This window comes from Drosophila simulans, chromosome 3L (assembly GCF_016746395.2).
Source record: "Drosophila simulans strain w501 chromosome 3L, Prin_Dsim_3.1, whole genome shotgun sequence".
Taxonomy (NCBI): Eukaryota; Metazoa; Arthropoda; class Insecta; order Diptera; family Drosophilidae; genus Drosophila; species Drosophila simulans.
Window position 1 is genome coordinate 11409704 of NC_052522.2, and position 19800 is coordinate 11429503.

At 41.2% G+C, this 19800-nt stretch overlaps 4 protein-coding genes across 7 annotated transcripts; 3 read left to right on the top strand and 1 right to left on the bottom strand.

Moving 5' to 3' along the window:
- The first annotated feature begins 125 nt into the window (after window positions 1–125).
- Window positions 126–1428, top strand: LOC6737688 (PCI domain-containing protein 2 homolog). Its single transcript, XM_002084484.4, has one exon. It carries the CDS (start codon window positions 191–193, stop codon window positions 1376–1378), a length of 1188 nt encoding a protein of 395 aa, XP_002084520.1. The 5' UTR covers window positions 126–190; the 3' UTR covers window positions 1379–1428.
- A 262-nt stretch (window positions 1429–1690) lies between these two features.
- On the top strand, window positions 1691–4489 carry LOC6737689 (acyl-protein thioesterase 1). 4 transcript variants are annotated; one of them, XM_016171325.3, is made up of 6 exons: window positions 1691–1848; window positions 2055–2213; window positions 2275–2306; window positions 2676–3219; window positions 3313–3330; window positions 4201–4489. In XM_016171325.3, exons 2-6 carry the CDS (start codon window positions 2166–2168, stop codon window positions 4255–4257), a joined length of 699 nt encoding a protein of 232 aa, XP_016031457.1. In that variant the 5' UTR covers window positions 1691–1848; window positions 2055–2165; the 3' UTR covers window positions 4258–4489. The 4 variants fall into 4 exon arrangements, with proteins under 4 accessions (XP_016031457.1, XP_016031456.1, XP_016031453.1 ...); XM_016171324.3 differs by lacking the exon at window positions 4201–4489 and adding an exon at window positions 3963–4096 and having other exon boundaries at window positions 3276–3330; XM_016171321.3 differs by lacking the exon at window positions 4201–4489 and adding an exon at window positions 3963–4096.
- A 673-nt stretch (window positions 4490–5162) lies between these two features.
- On the top strand, window positions 5163–16609 carry LOC6737690 (ATP-binding cassette sub-family G member 1). The gene is made up of 7 exons (XM_016171326.3): window positions 5163–5327; window positions 8360–8916; window positions 13692–13821; window positions 14350–14888; window positions 14954–15466; window positions 15526–15782; window positions 15842–16609. Exons 2-7 carry the CDS (start codon window positions 8826–8828, stop codon window positions 16181–16183), a joined length of 1872 nt encoding a protein of 623 aa, XP_016031458.1. The 5' UTR covers window positions 5163–5327; window positions 8360–8825; the 3' UTR covers window positions 16184–16609.
- On the bottom strand, window positions 16508–19756 carry LOC6739638 (aminopeptidase N). Its single transcript, XM_039293584.2, has 4 exons — window positions 19128–19756; window positions 17697–19059; window positions 16972–17636; window positions 16508–16906 (listed from the first exon to the last, which is right to left on the bottom strand). The coding sequence occupies exons 1-4, from the start codon at window positions 19712–19714 to the stop codon at window positions 16657–16659; spliced, it is 2865 nt and encodes a 954-aa protein (XP_039149518.1). The 5' UTR covers window positions 19715–19756; the 3' UTR covers window positions 16508–16656.
- Window positions 19757–19800: the final 44 nt, after the last annotated feature.

A 19800-nucleotide genomic window follows, 5' to 3' on the forward strand; every position in this document is an offset into this window, starting at 1 on the left:
GTTACGCTCTCTGTTACACATACATTTTTTTTTTAATAAAATAAAATAAAATGTAAATAAAACTTTTGAAAAATAATCTTTACATTATCGCGGTATAAAAAAACTATCGATAGAAGTTTCCGATGAAAACATCGCATTCGCAGACAGTGCCTACCATCTCTAATTTTGCCGCTTGCGAAAAACACAAACAATGTTCGGCACCGTAAATAACTATTTATCCAGCGTTTTGCATGCCGCACAGGATTTAGATGGCGAGTCCTTGGGCACGTATCTCTCCTTACGAGACGTGCACGTGCAGAACCACAACCTGTACATTGCCCAGCCGGAAAAGTTGGTAGATCGATTCCTGAAACCGCCACTGGACGAAGTTGTGTCTGCCCACCTGAAGGTGCTGTATCACCTGGCACAGGAGCCTCCTGGTTACATGGAGGCCTACACCCAACAGGCGGCAGCCTGCGGAGCCGTGGTGAGGCTTTTGCAGCAGCTGAAGGACGAGAATTGGTGCCTGCCACTAATGTACCGCGTGTGCCTGGATCTGAGGTACTTGGCGCAGGCCTGCGAGAAGCATTGTCAAGGATTCACACCTGGCCACGTTCTGGAGAAGGCCGCCGACTGCATAATGGCCTGTTTCCGCGTTTGTGCCGCCGATGGACGAGCTTCCGAAGAGGACACCAAGCGTTTGGGCATGATGAACCTTGTAAACCAGCTATTCAAGATCTACTTTCGCATCAACAAGTTGCATCTGTGCAAGCCCCTTATCCGTGCCATCGATAATTGCGTCTTCAAGGATTCTTTTCCGCTGCCGGAGCAAATTACCTACAAATATTTTGTGGGTAGGCGGGCCATGTTCGACTCCAACTACCAGGCAGCCGTACAGTATCTGTCGTATGCCTTCAGCAACTGCCCGGATCGGTTTGCCAGCAACAAGAGGCTCATCCTCATCTATTTGGTGCCAGTGAAGATGCTCCTGGGATATCTGCCCAGCAAATCCCTGTTGCAACGCTACGATCTCCTGCTGTTTCTCGATCTGGCTATGGCCATGAAGGTTGGTAATGTGAAACGCTTCGATGAGATTGTTAGGGACCAGGAGCTGGTGCTGATCAGGAGTGGTATCTATCTGCTGGTGGAGAAGCTCAAGTTCCTCGTGTATCGCAACCTGTTCAAGAAGGTGTTCGTCATCCGGAAATCGCATCAGTTGGACTTGGGCGACTTCCTCTCTGCCTTGCATTTCGTTGGCTTAAACGATGTTTCTCTGGACGAGACGCACTGCATCGTGGCCAATCTCATTTTCGATGGAAAGATTAAGGGCTACATCTCGCATGCTCACAACAAACTGGTCGTGTCGAAGCAAAATCCATTTCCCTCAGTATCCCTTTAGTGCATTTTGTAATTATTGTGAATTTTTAAGAGTAAAAGAGTCCAATTTAATCAGTGTATTAGTTTACTAGATGGGGCTTGTGAATGGAGGGAACCAACGATGAGAAAAAGAACTGAAAACTTTAATTTTAATTTAAAGAACCTTCAACTTTGTTTGGTTATCATTTTATTAGGATTTTCGAAATCTATATGTATCAAAACAACTTATGAACTAATAACATTTTTGGTCATAAATGTTTATTTTTTGACGGTTTTAAAATAAATACCACTTCTTAAACTTAATCGAACTTTGGAATTGATATATATCGATTTTCGTGCTCGAAGCGATGTATCGACAGCGGAATCGGTTTCATTCGCATCTCTAGGTCCACCGACTATCACTCATCTCTGAACTTTTTGGAACGCAGCTGCATGAATTGTCGTAGTTGAGCGAATTTAAACAAATTAACACAATACTTTTGGCATTACCTGGTAAATGATTAGAGACTCATTCGCGCAAAGTGTACAATAGACAAGTGACGAAGATTAGATCTAGTTAGACAGTAGCCCTCTTTCAGCCGGCGACGTGTTGTCATTTTCGCAATCGTAAAATCAATATTACTAATTTTGCTTTGCGTTTACAACGTGACATAACTAAAACGCAAACTACAGAGTGTTTCTTTTCCACTGCATTGCAGAAATCCGCTGACACCGAAAAAAGCGACGAAAGCAGCGCCAAGTCGCCGAATCGCAGAGTACCTGGAATAGGAATAGTGCGTCCCCAGTAGAGGCTAAACTGAACAGCAGACATGGCTGCGCCGGTCATTGTCGAGGCCACGGTCAAGCAAACCGCCACGGTGAGTAGTCCGCCGTAGTCCAAATTCCGGAAGCCCTCGACTAATCACTTGTGTATTGCAGCTGATCTTCATGCACGGCCTGGGTGATACGGGGTAAGTGGGGTCATCCTCATTCAAAATAATGCTCCCAAAGACTTTATTCTCGAAATATTAAAGTATACGAAACTCTATAGAGTTCTACAGAAATATTATTTGTTCATATCAAATTAAAAGTTCTTTAATGTTCTAATTCTTATGGGAAATAAAACAATTTATAAGCACTTAAGGTTTTCTAGATTCAAATAACTGATTAGAAGCCTTCAGAGTATTCCCCAGTTAGTCGTTCCAGTTCTCCCTTTAAAAATGATTAGAAAAGTGCAAACAAAACTTACCCAAGTAAATTGAAGTTTTCAAGTAACTTTTTTGAGGGAAAGAGTTATGTAAAATACTTATTATCACATTAATGAATGCCTTTTTCAACAGTCATGGCTGGAGCAGTGCCCTAGCCGCCATCCGCCCACCTTTCATGAAAGTCATCTGCCCCACGGCGCCCACACAGCCCGTTTCGCTGAACGCCGGCTTCCGGATGCCGTCGTGGTTCGACCTGAAGACCCTGGACATCGGTGGACCTGAGGACGAGCCGGGCATCCAGTCGGCGCGCGATAGTGTGCACGGTATGATCCAGAAGGAGATTAGCGCTGGGATTCCGGCCAATCGCATTGTCCTGGGCGGATTCTCGCAGGGCGGAGCCTTGGCACTGTACTCGGCACTCACGTACGATCAGCCGCTGGCCGGCGTGGTGGCCCTTTCCTGCTGGCTGCCGCTGCACAAGCAGTTCCCAGGCGCCAAGGTGAACAGCGATGATGTGCCGATTTTCCAAGCGCATGGCGACTACGATCCCGTGGTGCCGTACAAGTTCGGCCAGCTGAGCGCCAGCCTGCTCAAGTCGTTCATGAAGAATGTGACGTTCAAGACGTACAATGGACTATCACACTCGTCGTCCGACGACGAAATGGATGACGTCAAGGTGAGTGAGGCGCACGGAGCGCCATTTGGAATTCCCCTGGCTGAGAAAACGCTAAGAACTTCATTACGCTCACTCTGTTATTCTCGATTACAGGACATCATCAGTAAATGGGTAAACTAACTTCCACTGAACCTTAGCACTCTTAGAACGTACGAAAGCCCCCGACCCAGCCCGTTGCATTCCAACTATTCACGCAATATGGAGCGCAGTAAGAGAGTCACACTGAGAGTTATACGAGTAGGCTCTCTCGTAGCCCAATTATGGAAATTATCACTGAAAATCAATTCGAAAAGCAATCAATTATTATACACACACGGTAGCTATACCTAATTAAATGCCAAAACACAAGCAATTTGCGAGGGAAATTCTCCAGCGCGAGACGTTTCAGAGTATAGAAGCAACTTACTTTGATATTTGTTCGCTGCTAATTATTTCGGTTTACTTATTTGGGACTTGTTCGTATTTAAATTGAAATTAATAAAGTTATATAATCGAAGAAAAACCACGAAACCTATAGCCGCAATCTGAATTGGATCACTGAACTGTTTCACCCAAAACCCGATTGCCAGCGATTTTGCATTGCTATTCAGCTGGCAAACGGGCGGCATTTCAGATACTTTAAGGGACTAAATAAATCGCACTTAACATTTGTTTGTTCGTTGTAGCTAACATTAAACCCGCCAATTCTCTCGATTCAATTTTGATTTGATTTCTCGTTTCTTATTTCATTTTATTTCGCACAGCAACAGGCAAACAATCATCTGTAGAGCCGCGGCACCACTGGCTATCAATTGAAATTCGCATTCTTCACTTGTTAAACCCAATGGCAATATACGAACCGGTTGTTCAGATTAAACGACTCCCTCGGGCCCTCAAATGCACACCCTCTCAGATTCTTTATAAACACACATATTCCACCTGCTAATCCTGTAGTCCTGCCGCACCACTCACCATCTCTCATCTCGATCTATATATTTGCAGACACAGTGGGATAGCCAGAACATGGCTAGAAAGGCGCAATGCTGCCAGTTATCGTAGTAGCATCCAGTGCTAGTTGTAGTGAAGGTTCCTTCCTCAAATCAAACAAATCAAAGCTCCTCAGCCTAGTCAGGACGTCTCGGGCCGCACGAGAATTGTATTTTAGTAATTATTTTGTACATAAACACGATGAAGTTGGTTAAGATGATGGTGGCTGTCCCATCACCTGGTGAAGTGACAGGCAATCCATTCGCCGCAGCGAATGGCCAATAAAGTTATTTGAAGCTCTCAACTGCAATCGGAACTTAATACAGAAAAGGGGTCTTCGTATCTGTTTTTTTTTTTTAAGTTCTACTTTAGAATTTGCTAACGTAACTGATTTTTCAAATTTTGATGGCAGTGTTGCATAAAGTTGTTAAATGTTCTTTTCGGTATTTTTTGTAAGCCTTGGTATTATTTATTACATTTACCTTTTTTATCGATAACTTTGGCGCGCTGTTGTGTTCCATTTAAATTTGTTATGTTTGTGATATGTTTGTAAAAACCCAAAATTGCGTTATTTGTTGGCCTTCTAGAGTTTTGGAAAAAGTAAGGTAAGAATTCATTAAAGATTTATTCATAAACGTTTTACAAAATTGTATTTGGTTTGAAGAACTTATTCGTTTATTGTTCCTGCTATTTATTTCTAATTTCTGAAGTCTACGAGCTAAATTGTTTTAAACTTATATGATTATGAACTAGTTACATTTGTTTATATAAAATTACAAAATAAATTTATTGCTTATGTATGTACATTTTAGGTACTACTTATTCTTAACTCAGTTGTACGTTTAATCTTATTCATATTTATTTGTTCTTTTCAATCTGGTATATGCTAATTTACTGATTCACAGACGTAAGACTCGAATCGCGCTCTGTACTGCGACCATCCACTGGCATTTGGGGAACCCGTTGGACTGCGACTCCAAGTGCCGACTAAGCGTCAGTTCAGTTGTTTTCACGCCGCCGTCGAGAGTGGACGCGGTTTCGCCAGCTCTTCAAAAATTTAAGTTCGCGTCGCTTTGTCCTCGGCTAATTTCAGCACACTTTTCGCGGGGAAATTTGAAAAGCATTACATAAGCCAAGCCAAAGTAAGGAGTGATCATAAGAAAAATCAATACTATCTAAATCTGGTGTGCATATGCCAATTAAATCAATTTTCGCGAGCAAGTCAATTTCATTGCGCTCTAGTTTGTTTTCGTGCTTTGTTTTGGATCGGCTCTGTCCACAAAGGGGAGCCTTTTGTATTGTGTTTGCCCAGTCGGATGTGCAACAATGGCATAAGAACTACAATAATCTATATGTTCACCCAAATAATGCACATTGCATTCTGTGGACTAGCAATTCATTTTGTGAGATTTCACTAAATAGATTTCCCGACGATCGTAACTTATCTGAAAACAATGAATTATTGAAGCTGTTTATGATTTCAGCTTGTATTGCATCGTGGAGAGTATTAAACAAAATAATGTATTTATTTCTGATCTTATCTGTTAAAAAATAAACAGTATAAATATGGTGAAATAATACCAAGACCATTATTTATAAATTCTTGTTGATTGACATGCATTTTAAAAATTTCGAATAAAAAGTACGTTAGTTTCAAAGTTTCAGTTAAAGTGCTGCTCATTATAACATAACTATTGTTACATTAATTCGACATTTGTAGATGAAGCAACTACACTTCTTAACTTGATTAATATTTAATATATATTTAACTCAAATTCACTATTTAAGATAAGCAAGAATCAAGGAATTTCATTTCATAAATTTAAATATATAAATTGTTTCACAATTCACCGCCGCTTTAGTTAACTCAATATTGTTTCCCTAAATTCCCTCTTTTCTATTCTTGCATATCTTTCTATTTTTGTTGTCACTGACCTATGACTCCAATGAGTAATTAAAAGTAAACAAGTGATTAATCACTTTGTTCAAAGTACACGCGTTTCTTTGTTAATTATTCAAGTGTATGGATTGCGCTTCTACGTGACATGGTTACAATCCAATTATTATTATTATTATTTAAGAGGGAATTAAAAATGCAACATCCTTAATTGGCCAATCGGCTTGTTTAATAAGCTTATTTAGGAATATCATTATACATTGTACACTATACACATAAAGAAAACAAAATCGATCACTTCAAAAGCCCAAAAGCCAACAACAATTATTGCCAAAAACAATAAAATCTGACTAAGAACGTTAATTAAATTCGGTGCTTTTTGTGGTTTGCTAATGATTGTTTTTTATTTTCTACACACAATTCGACTTTTTGAGCGATTAGTTAACTGTCAGGAATTGACGAATTATTCGAATCCAATTGCTGGTTAACCCAAGACTTGTTTTAGTTAAGTTTTCGATATGCTAAGCTCGCTGTCTGGGGTCAAAGGTCACGCCCATCCGATGTGCTTCCACATTCAGTTGCCACCTGACGTCACGGACTACAGCACATAGAATAGAATGTTAAATTAGCATAAGTTGAGCTGAGCTTAGTTAGATTGGCATGCATATTTAAGCTTTCAATTAGCTAATCTCGTATCAACACATTGGTTATTTCCTCGTTGCGATTTAGTGTTCCTTTGGGATGCACTTGGCCCCATCTTTGTTTGTATCCCTCGGCGTTGCTCCAGGTTTCGATCTCGAATGGCTTCTTCTCCAGAAACCGAAACGGGTTTTCTGGTTTTGCATTTAGCCAGTCGGCGTCTGTTAATGTCGAATATTCAGACGGCGCCGAAAGCATTAAATGTGTAAATAAGCCAAAAACATTTCCGATTTGGCGACCCAAAGATTTCAAAGTATGTTTGCCCAACAAACAGGAGCAATCTACTTAGCTGCTCGGAATGTTTTAGATAAATAATAAATAATAATAACACGTCTTAATACCTGACAGATCTTATTAAAATCTAGTATTGAGTGCTGACACAGATGCCTGTTGCCGGCGAGACAGTAAATAGAATTAAATTTTATCTTGTGCAAGTTAAAAGTAATTGTTTAATTTAATCGGGCAAAGCGAATTGCAACTGTGAAAACGTGATAAGTCTGCGATTTGAACACTCAGCTCCACCCAGAAAGCGAAATGTTCGTGATCGGCCTGTCACATTTTTTTTTTAAGTCGTCTCGCCGATCAGAACTTGTTAGTTGTGAATAATATAATAATACCCTATGGACGGCTTTTTAAACAAATTTTAACCAGTTTCGGTATACAAACTTAATAACTTATAGTTTTTCCAAAAGCTTAGCTTATTTTAGGTCTCCAATCATTTAAAGATCACAATTTGTTCTTTCATATATGAAATTTATACGATAATATCTGAAGTTTATGACACTTATAATATTCTCTTGCTACTTCTTTATATTTTTTACATTTTTACGATGTGATAAAGAAGCGAGTGTCGAGCCTTCTGCTGCACTCTAAGATCTCTTTGGTTTTTTTCCGATTATCATCTGGTTATTTATGCACTTCTTTGTCGTTTTCATATTATGAACTCTATATACAATGGTATATACAAACAAAATTATTCCTGGGATTAAGCCGGTTTTGCAAAGGGAATGACGCATTTTCCATTCTTGTAAAAAGTTTGCATTCTGTATGGGTTATATAGATCTTCCTTTCAGCAAAATGTTTATAAAAACTTAAGAAAAGGACTTAAAAGTCTATAAACAATGGCTAAAAAATATGCAGTACGCTTAATGCTAATCAGCTATGTACATTACGTCGTATTCTAACTGAGAAACAAGTTTTTCTTGACTTTTACGATTGGCTCTGCGGGTCGTCGATCTGTTTGCCAATTGAAATACTTGAACTTGAAAAAGATCACTGCAATTAGCATGCAATTCAAGTTCAAGTTTAAACTTTACCAGAAGAGCTAACTGGTACTGCAACAATATATTTATACTTTTACTACAATGTATGGGTAAAATGGCTTAAAATTTTGAAAGAACATTTGTGCAGTTAGATTCAGCCCGAAAAAACCTTTATCAGATTGCTTTTTGAGCTGCGGAACTCAAGGCCACCATAAAAGTTGATAATCGGCATATGCTATATATTAGTTTTTAGTTTAGCCACGCTTTTTCTTCGCACACATGTCAAAATCTATAATGATTAATTTTTTATTTGCAGCGCGTAAGACGCCAGTGCGATCAAAACAAAACGGGTAATAAATCTGCAATCACACGGCCATGCGTGCATAAAGAGGAACAATAACAAAATCAAAAGCCAGAGGAAAAAACAAATAAAAAAAAAAATAAAAAACACAACAATAATAATCGCGAAGCTGGCAAAAGTACAACAAAAAAGACAAGAGCGAGTGTAAAATAAATATAAATAAATAAACCAGAGAGATCCAGCACACATTCCCATTCCAATTCCGACTTTGGTGCGGTAGGTAATGACACATTCGGCAGCCAGCACACGTATCTAGATGCGAGCGAGCATAGTACGTATCTGAATCCGTCAGTGAAAAGCCGGGGAGCCACCATAGCCACCATAGCCATCGGAGCCACCCTTGCCACCCACGTCGTTCATTAATATATGAGCTTTTGAAAGCGGCATTAAAAAACGATAAACAAATTCATCAGAAATCGCCATGGAACAGTCGCAGAACCTACTCGCCAAACAGTCCAAAGATGTGGAGTTCCAAGATGTGTACTACACAGTCAAGGAACGCAAGAACTTCTGTGAGTAATAGTATCTTTCTATCTAACTAGTATTTATGCAATAACTAATCATTTAGAATGAAACAGAAACAGTGCTGTTTAATGTATGGAAATTGTGACATTTAGTCTGGCTTAGTACAAGTATCTATATCTGGCTGATATCCAAACAGTGTTTTACATCAGTTGAATAATTAAATAAAATATACATATATCTATCTTTATATTAGTTTAACCCTCTGTTAATCGTAAAGTGTTGTAGTGTTCATTTAAATTAAAATAGACCCATTTGCTTGCCGCTTTATGTTGCCTTTTATGGGCGTGTTAGTTAATCGAACTATCTCACTGCAGCACATTTAGTTTAATGGGTTAACTCATATTTACGCCAGATATAATAGTGTTAATGTGTGATAACGACACAAGTCCTTCATGGCTTGCGATTTCGGAACGTCTGCAAAATGCCAAATATTTGTATTGCACACTTCTTTTTTTATAATTTTTTTTGCATTCGAGTATATGTATCTGAGCATCTGCGTGGACTTTGTTTTTATGAGCTATGTGCAATGTCGTCTTATGGTCAAGTCGTTGTCTGGACAAGTGGCAACTGCTCCATAATCAACAGCTTGTGGGGGCCAGCTGGTTAGCTCTTTTGCCCTTTTCCTTGCCTTCATTTCTAATGTCAATTGCTCAACTTGTTACATTCGACACACTTGGCTGAAACGGCTGACGTTCTGGGCCACGTTTATGGCCACAACCCCTTCTTTTGGCCAAACGAGTTTTTCCCCCGCCGGGTTGGGGCGAAAGTTCAAACTTAAGTGCGGATTCTCTGACCATGAATGCCATTGACACAAAATCGAATGGATTGAATAATATAATGCATTCGGCAGAGCACCAAGTTCATTTTGGTTGACTGAATCGAATGAATGGAATTAAATCTGTCGACATTTTGCAATAGGCGAATATATAAAGATCATATTGAAGGAAGTTTGATTAAAGGGTCTTTATTTTGTATGCACAATTTTAAAAGATATATAGTTAATAGTATAATCGGTTGTGTATCATTAAATAAACGAACTAAAATTTCTACGTTTTAGCCTGCACACAATGTAAAATATGGATAAACATGTGTACAAAATTATTAAAACCCTATTAAGTACTTTATTTGCCATTTTAATACTTGTCAATCTTAGGGTGCTAAAATAGTATTGATTTGTTGTGCCTGATTTATTCAATAGGGCTAGATAGTATTTCAACTTACTAATTGCCGGATAGCTACTTTGTAAACCACTTAGCATTTTATGGTAGTAAAATATTTAAAAGAACGACACTAATATAATCAAAAGTCTAGAAAGCAATCCATAATATTAGCAATATGCCCTTGGAAGTATGTATACTCGTGCCATTTCAAATGCGATTTTAATTTCAGTCCGTAAGAAGTGTGATGGCTATAGGGCATTTGCCAGCCACTTGTTGACTTAATCAACAGTTTAATTGCCTGATTTTGAAATGCTTTCGACCGAAGGGGGAAATGCTAACGAAACTGCTCACCAATAACTTAGTTTTCACAGAAGTTGAGCTTCCTCATTGCAGAGTCAAACTCAAGTACGACTGCTGATTAATTATTGCTCATACGCCATGTGCAACGTGCAACTAACAGTCAGCAGCGAGATGTCGCCAAATGTGGTTGACATGTGGAAATAGGGAATGATAAGCATGAGAACAGTGCTTCCCATGAACATATAATGATAATAATAATATATCAAAAATGTATAAAAATGTATAATCATTTTCAATGCTCATTAATTTTAAATCATACCCAAAGTTATATTAGTTATATTTGTAAAACTTCTGTTTTCTGCAGTGGGTTAAGCCCACAAATTGTTTCATTTGGGATATCGCGGCTTCATAACCCACTGTTTGTGTAAATATATACCCAGAAGTCGGTATGTGAGCTTAATGTTTTGTGTACATATTTATCTCGGCACATGCATAAGTACACATCGCAGATACATTGCGACTTCCTCGATGTGTGTGCCCCGCATCAATGGAAACTACAGTAGTTGGCGACCAAAACATCCACATCCACAACCTCATCATCAGCACTGGCATCACTAGTCCCACTATCATTATCACCATGATGATCATCATCGTGATCGGCAGCAGCAGCAACAATTGCAACTACAACGACAGCAATATTATGTTGGCGCACAGTGAAAAGCGAAAATTGCCCAACATTGATTGAATAATTTTCCCCTCCAAAAGTCGTCGAGCTCGGGACACGTTTTCTATTTTATTTGTAATTTTTTTGAATTTTTTTTTGTAACTGTTCCGCGACATGGAGTGCGCTTTTCCATTCCAAGTCAGCAGGGCCATTTCGGATTAGTCAGCCAGTCAATGTCCGGGTTGTATTCATTCAAAGGGGTTCAGTTTAACTTAAGTAGTCAATTAAATTGAATGAATCTTTAGTTCTGGATTTAAGTTAGGGATGCATCTTAATGCAAGGCTATGAAGTTCTTTTTATAGCCTTTTTTCAGGGTAGTAAATTCAAATCACAAAAATAATTAGCTGCCATCATACTATTAGTGCTATAAAGGGCACTGAAAACCAGATGAATAATTCAAACTTTGCAATTTGTTGCAACCAGTGTGATATAAGTTTAATGACTCAGAAGGGCTTGGAGTGGAGTGGGTGATGTTGCATAAGAGATCGAAGATCACAGTTTCCAGGGAATGGAACAGATCCTATTCCAATGGCTGATGCTGAGTGCTGCATTACAAGTAGCATTTATCGGACCAAACGCGACGGGCATGCTAATGGAATTGTGTTAATTAGGCAGAGGCGATTCAATTGCATCAATTAGCGAACTCGTCGCCGCAGGGAGCAGTGCCACCTCCTCTGTCCACCCAGTGCCCCAAAAGGTGAGTCCACAATCGATCTGGCTAAAAACCAGAGATTCGTTCGACCAATTAAGAAACGTGTTTGTTTGAGGCGCAGTTTCATTTATGGCATGGAATTTGTATTACGAATTTTCGAATATTTTTCGCTGACAGTAAACAATGTTTGCCTAGCTCGATAATTAGTTTATAATTCGAAAGAAAATTTCTGATTTATATTAATTACTCTTTATAGATTCTAGTATTGTACCATAAATATCCAACCTTAAACAATGAAGTTCAGCGCGTTACAATGACCTGACTTTTGTGATCTAAATATATTGGCTTTCCGTATCAAATTCGTTGAGATAATTTCCCCAGCGAATTGTCACGCCTCATTATGTGACTCACGTAGAATCGTGGGAGCAGCGGTTTACAATGTTTGAGGTGTTTGAGGTGGGGGAGCGGTACGACAAGTCAGCCAAGCCAACGTACTGTTGATTGTTGGTCGCCAATTTTGCTGACAGCATTTTTTCGGATTTTTCAGTTTTTCGATTTTTTTCGGTTTTTTTTCTTTTTTGAATGATTTACGATTTTTAGACGCTGCGCGTGCTCAGAACGTGGTGGTCAGAATGCTATGGAGGCGTGCTCGAAAGGCAGCGGCTAATTGATATGATAATAGGATTATCGACAGACTCCGACTTGTCAGTGACCTTCTTGAATTGCTTCGCAATCCGCGATTCCGTTGGTTGTGCAATGAATTTTAATTGACCACTGGCTGCTGTGTAAAAACTGGGTCAGATATTGACTAGATTTCTCATTTACATATGTATAAAGCTTAGAATTCTATAATTCAATTAAAAAGTGTATGCAAGCATTCAAAATTCTATTGTTTCCTAGATTGAAAGTTTGCACTCTTGTTATCAACATAAATCAATGCTAGCCATGTTTCCAGACAGACATTGACATTGAACAACATGTAACTGAACTTTATGATAAGCTTATATGTTTATTGCAAGGCTCTTTTGTAAAATAAAGTGCATTTCAAAGATTAATCTACAACCTGATTGACCCACGTGAGTCCAACACAGACCAATCTTTCTCATTAACCATCCGCCCTGTTGTACCAGACGTTCAGGGAGAAAGTGAAACCAAGGAGAATCCCAAGAACCGATTAAAGATTAAGATGCTTGATTACGACCTTCGGTAATGCCTAGTAGTATAGTCCAGCTGCACTGCTGATAAGAACGCCGTTGGCATTGGCACATATTAACTCATTCGAGCATTCGAGACTGACAGATCTCGAAGAATGCAGGTCAGGTTCGCATTGCGATAGTGCGTAATTGTTTGCAGGGTATATAAATAAATTGGTTCCTTGTGACCAACGATTCCTGGCCCTAAAATGGTAGCAGTGTTACGGATTTTTCCACACCCAAGACGAATTTTAATTGGAATAAATTATGCCCGTGCGAACACCTATAATTGTGGGTTTCAGACGGACCCATGGAATTTGGTGGACAGACAGGGCGGAAGCTGGTTTCGTTTTATGCCAGTCATGAAATCTTCTCAAGCCCGTCATTTGTCATCCACGGTATCTTTCCACTGGCCAGTCCATGTCACGAAAATTATTAAAAATATTTAACTGGATGCTCAGCTGTTCTGAGCCATTCTGAGCCCATTCAATGAAAGTGATTTTCCCATTAAAAACGAAACTTGATTTATTCAGTTTTATGTCATAGCCAATCTTCATTATTTCATCTATCTTATAAGCAAATCCCATAAACCAGAATCGCAAGCGTTCATACGTAATAGCTAGAATATATTAGTTTTATAATTTCTGTGACTCATTAAGCCATTGAATATTTTCTAAGATGAGATAAGAAATCGCATATACTTAACATATTAGTTTATTTTATTTGATTTCAGGGCGCGTAACCGGTGAGCGTCGAATTCTGAATGGAGTCAGCGGCAGTTTCCGGAATGGTCAACTTTCGGCAATCATGGGACCCTCGGGAGCCGGAAAAAGCAGTTTGCTCAATGCGATTTCGGGTTTCAGGTGAGAACAATATGCCAAACCAGACTCGACTGCATTCGTCATTATGGTTTAAGTGTAACAATACAAAGCCCATATGATTTGATGGAGCCGAAAGCTAACCGGTTCCATGATCCACAGACTGGTGATTAAACGCTGGCTTTATGCCAACTCAAATGCGAAATAACTACAGGGTTCTGTAGATTCTGTGAGGGAGCGGGGTTTAGATAAGCAAACAAATATCTCCAGTAATATGATGCCATTCTGGATCAAAACAAACTTTGCCTTCATAACAAATGTCGTAGTTTTAAATGAATCGAATGCTTCCTCAAAATACGGCGGAAATTTACAGAATTTGCTACATAATCTGCAAAGTCACGAAACGTTGTTTTATAAATAATGATAAATAATGGAAAGGCTGTTCGAATTGTTTGTTGTACAATTTTTCACAAACACAAAAAGGCCAACGATAAGAAAAAAACAATAATAGGAAATACATTTCCTTGTTCGATGCATAAATAATAACTTTATCCAACTTTTAATGATTTCCAGACGCGACGGAGTCACTGGGAACATTAAGATGAAGCGGGACAACGCCTGCTATATCACCCAGGACGACCACCACCAGACCCTGCTGACTGTCGAGGAGCTAATGAATCTCGCCTGCGATCTCAAGTTGAAGAATCGTCACAAAAAGGCGGAGATCATGACCGATATCCTGGAGAATCTGCACTTGAATCACCGGCGCAATGTGACGGCGGAGAAGTTGAGTGGCGGCGAGCGGAAGCGATTGTCCATTGCTCTGGAGCTGGTGGACAATCCCAACATCTTTTTCTTAGACGAACCAACCAGTGGGCTGGACGAAGTGACGGCGGCCCAGTGCATCCGTTTGCTGCAGGCGATGGCATACGAGGGTCGCACCATCGTTTGCACCATTCATCAACCTTCGGCCACGATATACAACTATTTCGATAGCATCTACGTCCTGGCCAAGGGCCAATGCGTCTACCAAGGCAGTCCCAGAGCCACCATTCCCTTCCTGCGACTGGCACAGCTTGATTGCCCCAGGCATTACAGTCCTTCGGATTACAGTGAGTTTTGGCAGTTAATTTCATAATTTCAGGGTTTACTTATTAGGATATCTTTTTTGTTGCAGTTATTGAGCTGGTGGATGCGGAGGATGGACACCTGGTGCCAGCACTCAGCGACCTAACCGAAAATGGCAAGCTGATCTATGTGGCCAGTCAGTCGGATCAATTGGCACCTCAGCAGGCGGTGACCACAATGTTTCTGGAGCAACAGAAGCGCCCATTCCTGCCCGCGTTTTTCGCCGGCAGCGCCGCATCCACGGATGGAACGCTAATTGGAGGCACCAGTGCTCTGTTGGAGCAAGTGAAGGCCTTTTCGAAGCGACTCCATACGGATCGGCGGGATATATCTGGGCTGCGTCAGTTTATCGTCCTCATGCGGGTAATGCTACTGAGGATAACGCGGGCTCGTTTGGCCCTGACCATTCAATTGTTCCATCACCTGTTGTGCGGTCTGTTCTTTGGCCTGATATTCTTCCAACTGGGCAACCAAGGTGCCCGGATGTTCGATCATCTGAAATTCTGCATCGGAGCCGTCCTCATGATCGTTTACACCCAGGTGATGGTGCCCATTTTGAGCTGTAAGTGTTTTGGTTTTATATTTCGTACTTGTATACTTAATCTGGAGATTATCCTGCAGATCCCGCTGAGGTGAAAGTGGTCAAGAAGGAGACCTTCAATCGTTGGTATACCCTTACGCCGTACTACATGGCCCTCACAGTGTCGCGACTGCCAGTTCAAGTCCTCCTCAACATCACCTTCATGGCAGTCACGTACTGGATGTCCGGATTGCCCCAGCAATTCTGGCGCTTCTGCATTTTTGTGGCTGTGGGTTTGATGATCTCCTTGGTGGCCGAGGGAATGGGCCTGGCCATTGGAGCCACCTTCAGCATAACGGTGAGTTTCCAAACCGCGTCTGAGGTATACTTTTGGGCTAAAACATATTCTCTTTGCAGAATGGCAGTGTGGTGGGTCCGATGTTAATAGCTCCTCTGATGGGTTTGGCCGTCTACGGATTCGACTTTGCGCCGCAGATATCCGGCGGAATGCAACTGCTGATGAAGTTCAGCTATGTGCGTGTGGGCGTGGTTTCTTTGGTTTTAGCCGTCTTCGGATTTCAGCGAGAGGAACTCGACTGCGATGCGATATACTGTCATTTTAGCGATCCTCGCGTGCTGCTCAAATTTTTGGATGTGGAAAAGGTGTCGATGCTGCATCAGTTCGGACTGCTGGCCATGCTGATGCTGTTCTTCCGAGTGATGATGTACATCAGCCTGCGAAAGCGATGCTATGCCTGATTTCGAAACCAATACTCCAGATGAATCTTATCCCTAGCTTTAGGCAATGTCAATGCTGTGATGTTCGATTTTAAACAGACAGATAGATACTTCCTGTACATACTTATGCACCATTCCCCTGAAAAAGAACAAAGGTTAACATAAACATAAGATAGCTTAAGTTAGGATATAGTTCACATACACAATTGCCTTTTTAAAGCCAAATTATCTACATGATACATGACGGATTTAATGCAAATGTAGCATGTTGCAAACTTTTAGATTAGCCAAATGTTTATTGATAACATTTCGGGTAAAATCTAAATGATAATCTCCAAGTTACTGGCAAGGAGAAGGCGAGCACATTTTTTTACATTTTTTGTGGTTAAAGTAATATCAATTCGAATTGTACAAGAATAAAACCCATGTTTTGGCAATTCAACATTATTTAACTTGTATTTTTATTGATTTAACAATTATTTTGAAAATAGTTATCAGAGCGAGTCCGAATCAGAACTCTTTTTGGGACCATCATCCAAAGTAAAATTTCGAATGGCTTTAAGTAGATCAAAGTACAGGTTATTTCGCCAATTCACTCTGTCTAAACCAGGCTCCAACATGGATGATAAGCCAGAAACCATTGAGGATGGAAGGTTCCTGTGCAAATGATCGTAAAGCGCCGAAAATTCCGCTTTTGTAGTCATCGCATTGATAAACGGGCTTAGAATCAATTTAAAGTGCTTGCTAGAGTAGTTCGAATATTCATATTCAGTGTTTTGAAGTTATCTTAAAAGATTTTAGATACTTACCTGCGCAGGATTTCCTTAGAATTCTCGAAGAGAAACTGTTTGCCCACGTAGTAGCCCAATGGGGATCTTAATACGGCGCTCAGGATACCGGCTGTCAACGTTCTTGGAACCTTTTTTGAGTCAAGGGCCCAGGTGAGCAACTTTTGCATCGCCCAATACTCCGTGGTGCAGCTGAGAGAATTTAGGAGGATACTCTTCTCCTTATCATTCTCGGACTCAAAGAACATGTCCCGCACCATTATCCAATGAACCTCCAAGCCGTTACGAATGCCCCTGCAGAGCACGATTTCCCGAATCTCCTCTGGTATGGAGGAGCTGGATTTCTGGTCCATCGCCTTCTCAAATCGCTGTTGTGCGTCCGTTAGGCATTCCTTGATTTCGAACTGACACGCCAGCCGGTATAAAATCGACGACAACGACAACTCCGATTTACTTTCGCTTTTCGTGGTATCTGGCGATTTCGTGGTGTCCGGTGATTTGGTATTGTCCGGGGATTCCGTGTGGTGCGAGGATTCCATGGTGTCCGGGGATTCAGTGGTGTCCGGGGATTCTGTGGTGTCCGGGGATTTCGTGGTGATCGGTGTTTCCGGGCCAGTTCTGGCTTTTGTTGGAAGGGAATTTAATGTAGCTTTAAAAGCTGGCTCAATAAGTTTCTGCATGTAAAGCTGAAAAGGTACAGATTATAGGTATAGATTCAAAATTAAGTTGGATTTAGTAGGACCCACCTTAAAGATGCGAAAACCCGTAGTCATTCGCATGATGCTCTGTAGCTTCTCCAAATTGAGAAGCGCTGTTTCCCAAACCAAAACGCTGGTCTCATTCGAAAGATATGAGATCACGTTTAAGGTGACGTTATACGGCAATCGACCTGACCACGATAGACTGAGGGCATCATCGACCAACTGGATGCGACTAAGCTCCGGAATCTGGGTGAAATCCTGACGCAGAGCGTCACTGATCAGCTGCAAGTTGTATGAATCATAGAAGACACGAAGAGGAACTGCAGCATCCACATTTATTAATAGCCAATCTTCAGGATTAGCGACGTGACTGAGTTCCAATATATCTGTATTATTTTTCTGACAGCCAAGCCACTCCACCTGAGGCAACGTAAGATTCCTGACGATGTAAGCGATCGGGACCCACCAGCAGTCATTGGAACTGTTGTCCATTTTTTTCTGATTATAGCGATTCTGCGTTATGGTCACCATTTGCTTTGCATCGTCGCGCTGAACGGTGAGTATCGGGAAACCTGGTTGCTTAACCCATGACTCCATCACAGTGGGTAAACTCACACCGGTGGGCAGCTGGTGACTTCGGCGGGCCCCTCGCTGGAACTCCTCCCACAGTTCCTTGGATGAAGCTGAGGAGTTGGCGTATCGCTTAAAGAATTCTTGCAGTCCCTTCAGGAACAACTTATCGCCGAGGGCCACCTTTAGCATGTGGGTGAGCAGGCACATTTTCTTTTTGCGGTGTTTCTGGTGTCCGGATTCCTTCACATCGGTAGCAATCGATTTTACTTTGGCCAAGGAATCATAATACAAAACATCTTGACGTGTTCTTGAGAGGTGAGTCGTGTTATAGGCCTCATTGTCCATGGCCATCACCTGGACGCTCAGATAGTAGTTAATGCCGTCCCGCATATATTCTTCATCCGAATCTTCGAGGTTAACCAGCAGTCCGTTCCATTGCCGTGCTACCAGCTCCGCCAGCGTTTCCTGCAGGCTTTCAGGTCCGTTTTGACCTGACTCCACCATATCCTCGCCGTACACCATCAGACCCTGACCGCTATACATTTCCGTATATCTAGGCAACACTACATGATCGACCTTTCCACCCCAATCCGGTCCTTTTGGCAATGGATATGCGAACAAGGTTTCGTATTTGCTAAACAAATTGGGCGTCATTTCCGGCACCTTTGCCAGTTTCTCAGCCAAGTGCGGCCGTGACCAGACGGTGATATTCTCACCCGTAGCCGCAGGACCACTGTAAACTTTCTGTAGATGATGCAGTGTCCACATGACCTGGTGTGTGGCTAGCGGTGGTGTACCCATAAATGTCGTCGACACATAGTTTTCGATCTCCTCGCTGCAAGTAAACAAACACATTCATAAGTTTGGTATCCTAAATGTGGTTTCCTTTGAGGATTTACTAACTATGGTGTCTCCCTTATGGGTGGCATATTGCTGAGTGCAACGTATTTCCGGTCGTGCACCAATGTTATGTTGTATGGCGTCCGGAAGCGTGGGTCATCGAAGCAGGGAAACACAGTATGGGCATAGTCCGGCTCCAAGCGAGTCATGGAGTAGAACACCATCGGCGTTTTGTCGTAGTAGCCGGCAAAGTACCCATATTGCTGCCGCCGATCCAGGTCGCCCGAGAAGAACATGTTGAGTGTGTATGTTTCGCCACGTCTGAGTGGCAGTTCCATTACTATCTTAATTAAGCTAGGCTTTTTAATATTTCTTCTTATCTGGAGTGCACCGATTTTTCTGCCGCTGGCCCATCGCTGTATCCATGTCTTTTGTTTAGACATGGTTAAGTTCAGGGAATTTAAATAGATGGCGCGAGTGGGTTGTGTCGCTTCAATATCGATGGATACGATGCCTTCAAACTGGTTCTGCTCATCTTCACTCCCTAGGCGCGTAAGAATCGTCAGATTGTAGCGCAGTGGTTTCACTAAGGATTCTGCGACCTTTCCCGATAATAATGTGCAAAACAATACAAGTATTCTAAGCAACATTGCAATGGGAAAGACTGCGACGAAACTAAGCGATCCGTAGCAACTCCAACTAGCAACTTTACCTAATTGACGATTTCACGCCATTC

Coding starts and splice junctions, on each gene's coding strand:
- LOC6737688 (XM_002084484.4), top strand. CDS start 191: ATGTTCGGCACCGTAAATAACTATTTATCCAGCGTTTTGCATGCCGCA.
- LOC6737689 (XM_016171325.3), top strand. CDS start 2,166: ATGGCTGCGCCGGTCATTGTCGAGGCCACGGTCAAGCAAACCGCCACG. Junction 2,214..2,274: donor CGGTCAAGCAAACCGCCACG/GTGAGTAGTCCG, acceptor TGTGTATTGCAG/CTGATCTTCATGCACGGCCT. Junction 2,307..2,675: donor CACGGCCTGGGTGATACGGG/GTAAGTGGGGTC, acceptor CTTTTTCAACAG/TCATGGCTGGAGCAGTGCCC.
- LOC6737690 (XM_016171326.3), top strand. CDS start 8,826: ATGGAACAGTCGCAGAACCTACTCGCCAAACAGTCCAAAGATGTGGAG. Junction 15,467..15,525: donor GATGGTGCCCATTTTGAGCT/GTAAGTGTTTTG, acceptor ATTATCCTGCAG/ATCCCGCTGAGGTGAAAGTG. Junction 15,783..15,841: donor GAGCCACCTTCAGCATAACG/GTGAGTTTCCAA, acceptor TTCTCTTTGCAG/AATGGCAGTGTGGTGGGTCC.
- LOC6739638 (XM_039293584.2), bottom strand. CDS start 19,714: ATGTTGCTTAGAATACTTGTATTGTTTTGCACATTATTATCGGGAAAG. Junction 19,060..19,127: donor CCCATAAGGGAGACACCATA/GTTAGTAAATCC, acceptor GTTTACTTGCAG/CGAGGAGATCGAAAACTATG. Junction 16,907..16,971: donor TCTAAGGAAATCCTGCGCAG/GTAAGTATCTAA, acceptor GAACTACTCTAG/CAAGCACTTTAAATTGATTC.